The sequence below is a fragment of the Micropterus dolomieu genome, linkage group LG02 (genome assembly GCF_021292245.1).
Source record: "Micropterus dolomieu isolate WLL.071019.BEF.003 ecotype Adirondacks linkage group LG02, ASM2129224v1, whole genome shotgun sequence".
Taxonomy (NCBI): Eukaryota; Metazoa; Chordata; class Actinopteri; order Centrarchiformes; family Centrarchidae; genus Micropterus; species Micropterus dolomieu.
The window spans coordinates 868771-872103 of record NC_060151.1 but is presented as its reverse complement, the minus strand read 5'-3'; the positions used below and the strand labels follow the sequence as shown (position 1 = coordinate 872103).

At 38.4% G+C, this 3333-nt stretch overlaps 1 protein-coding gene across 1 annotated transcript in view; it reads left to right on the top strand.

Annotated features, from left to right (window-relative positions):
- The window catches only part of optc (opticin), a 20540-nt gene that overhangs the window by 16423 nt on the left and 784 nt on the right, over positions 1–3333 (top strand). The window contains exon 4 of the mRNA XM_046030203.1: positions 1146–1262. Coding sequence (XP_045886159.1) covers positions 1146–1262 — 117 coding nt within the window. The remainder of the gene's footprint in view (positions 1–1145; positions 1263–3333) is intronic.

Genomic DNA, 3333 nt, shown 5'->3' with positions numbered 1-3333 from the left:
TCCTTTGTCTGATGCAATAAGGAGGTCGTTAGTAATTTTCACCAGTGCTGTCTCTGTGCTATGATGAGCTCTAAATCCTGACTGAAAATCCTCAAATAAACTATTGCTATGTAAAAAGTCACACAGCTGTTTGGCAACTGCTTTCTCCAGGATCTTAGAGAGAAATTGAAGGTTAGATATAGGTCTGTAGTTGGCTAAAACATCTGGATCAAGTATGGGCTTTTTCAGAAGAGGTTTAATTACAGCTACTTTAAAGTACTGTGGTACATAGCCTGTTGATAAAGATAGATTGATCATATCTAGCATAGAAGTGCTGACTAAGGGTAAAACTTCTTGAAGCAGCCTAGTCGGGATGGGGTCTAAGAGGCAGGTTGATTGTTTAGATGAAGAAATTATTGAAGTTAGTTGGTTGAGGGAAGCAAAGCAGTCTAAACATATATCTAGTTTTACAGCTGTTTGTAAGGTTCCTGAGTTAAGAGATAAGTCTGTGCCAGTTGAGGGCAGGTCTTGGTGAATTTTGTTTATAATAGTTTGAATTTTATCATTAAAGAAGCTCCACTGATGAGGGCCATGACATTTGGTTGAAAGTACCAGAAAATAGTAGCTTTCTTCTGTCTTTCCAAGGTCAATAACGAACCTTCCAGATCAAAATGATGATGTAATTTGAGTTATTCCTGATTGGGCTAAAGACTATTTCTAACAGAACGCCTGCTTGGCAGAGAAGATGATATTGATTTACAATTTACGTACTAAACTCTGGACATACAGTTATTTAAAAGTAAGTTCTTACATCTAAGCTAAGGATCAAAATAATCTCTGACAGCAGTTTCTACATCAGAAAATACTGTTTGACAGGCTGTCCAATTTTATTCTTACTGCACAATATGTATTTGTGGATAGTTTGAACGTTATATGTAGGTGATAAATGGATTCTGCAGCAGCCCCCTGATGACTTATCAGATCCTGCCGCTTTCGGACCGTCACCAGCCTGAAGCGATGCTCCTTAATGATTACATGGTGGAAAACGTCTACCTTACGCACTAAATTGAACAAGTAGTTCCAGATCTATAGTTGATATTCAGTGGATGTGTGGCTCCCTTTTGTGGATATTTTCAAGTTATGTTGGTGTTCTCCCCTCCACGCAGGATATGAGCCAACTGGAATTCCTCTATCTGTCCAACAATAACCTGGATTACATTCCTACGCCACTGCCACTGAGACTGAGAGCATTACACCTGCAGGTAGAATCACATCTATGTCATGTATCTTCTTCTTTCTTCCCTCCAAAACAGAAATTTAGTTTGCAGCCAGGTAACCAGATTATTCACACACAAGTTAAAACAGTATAAACAGCATCAGTCACTGCAACACCATATAACATTCAACCAGACCCAGCTTGATTGCTTACCCAAGTCTAGCTAAGACCTACACTGGGAGTCCAACAGGCCAATGGCTACAGAGGGATGATTTAGTCATCCAACTAGCTGCAGCAGCAACCGATAACATAATTCAAAGCTCCATTCCAAATTTCAATCCAAAAACAAGCAAAATGTCAGCTCAAGCGAAGACGCAGGAAATAGGGGGTCTGGACCCAGATGCACAACATCAGGCAGAGCAGGTTCAGGTTACTGTGTTTATTAATCTTAAAATGAAAAGGTGAGCAAGCTTACGGTGAGAGGAGACAGGCGAGCGTCCAAAACAGGTGAGCAGTCCAGCACAAGGCAAACAAATCCAAACAAGGACGCAGGCACAAATCAAAGTCCCAATAATCCAACATGAGTACAGAAACACAGGCAGACAACAGGTGAGACTAATCAGCAAATAATCTTACTAGCGGGAAATCCAGAGACAGGAAGAGAAGAGAGGAAAGGAAAATAACACAGTACAGCAGAAAACCAAGAATACATGATACAACACAGAGAGCCTTTCTGAAACTAGACCCTCGCCATTTCCACTCCGTCACGGAATTAACACTGGTCGGAGTCACCCTCACAGCCAAATCGAGCTCCCAAATACTGCATCCAACTTTCATATGAACTACCCTCTCCCCAGCGTAAATAGGATCTGACATTATCTCTGCACTCACTGCTATAATAAGTGTATCAAATAAAAAACAGTTGTATTAAGACCCAGGATTGATGATGAGGAAAAATGTGTTTTTTGCAATGACAAAATTGAAACCATTGTTTGTTTATGAACCAAATTATTTTTGTTAGATTTAGAATATTTCTTTAAGACTATGACTTCAGCTATTTATGAAAAAGAGACATTATATTCTTTTATGAAAAGATTGATATTCATTGTAAAAGAAAAGCATATATATGAACCTCTTTATCTTATATGAAAAATATTACATTCACAAATACAAATGGTCTAAAAAGAAACCACAAATACAACATTTCAAAATAAATCAAACATATTACAGCATTATAATTTGAAGAATTTAAATGTGTGGGACAACTTAACTATTTTTCTTTAATACCTTATTACGTGATTCCCACACCTTCAACAAGCCAGCATTGGTGCTCACTCAGCATTGGAGTGTTTAACAACCCACTACCACTCCACCCTCATTGGTGTCGGATGGCACTCAATGAGGTGGACCATCCGCATGAACGCGCAAACACAGAGGTAGTAGCAAGCAGTTTCGTAAAGGCACAGAAAATAAGAAAACATGGAGACAGAAAGTAAGCAAAAATTAACATGTGAGGGTAGATATAAAAAAAAACAAAACAGGAACAGGACTACAAAATCCTAAAACCATGACACAAAACAGAAGGCCACAGCCATTGTCTTTGATACATAAGGTTCTTTCAAAAACAACTAAAAGAAAGAAGAAACTAGTAACAATAACAAAAATCCATAGAACTGAATTTGCCACATAAGTCCTCACAACCAAAAAATGTTTCAAAAGTTAACTCACACTTTCGCCTCTCTAGACATCATTTCTCTAATATTATAAATATTGCTGGGATTAAAAAAGCGATTAATCGCGATTAAAATTTTTAATTTTATTTCATTGTTACGCGCAAAATTGAATAATGAATTCTAAAGTTTATATGTATTGCACACTTTTAATTTATATGTACCAAATGCCCAGCCCTAATTATAAATCATAATCAGTATCCTGCATTTTCTTTAAAAACATTAGGTGTGCAGAATATACAAAGATGTATTAAAATTAAAGCTGCAAGCAGCGTTGGGCGGGCCCTCGCACTTGTAAGCGCGTCCGCGCGTGAGCCGGCCGAGTTGCACATTCTGGAGCTCTGCCGGTGCGGCTGTGAATTTCCTACGCGGTTCCGACGCCGTATGAATGTGCTATATGTCACTTCC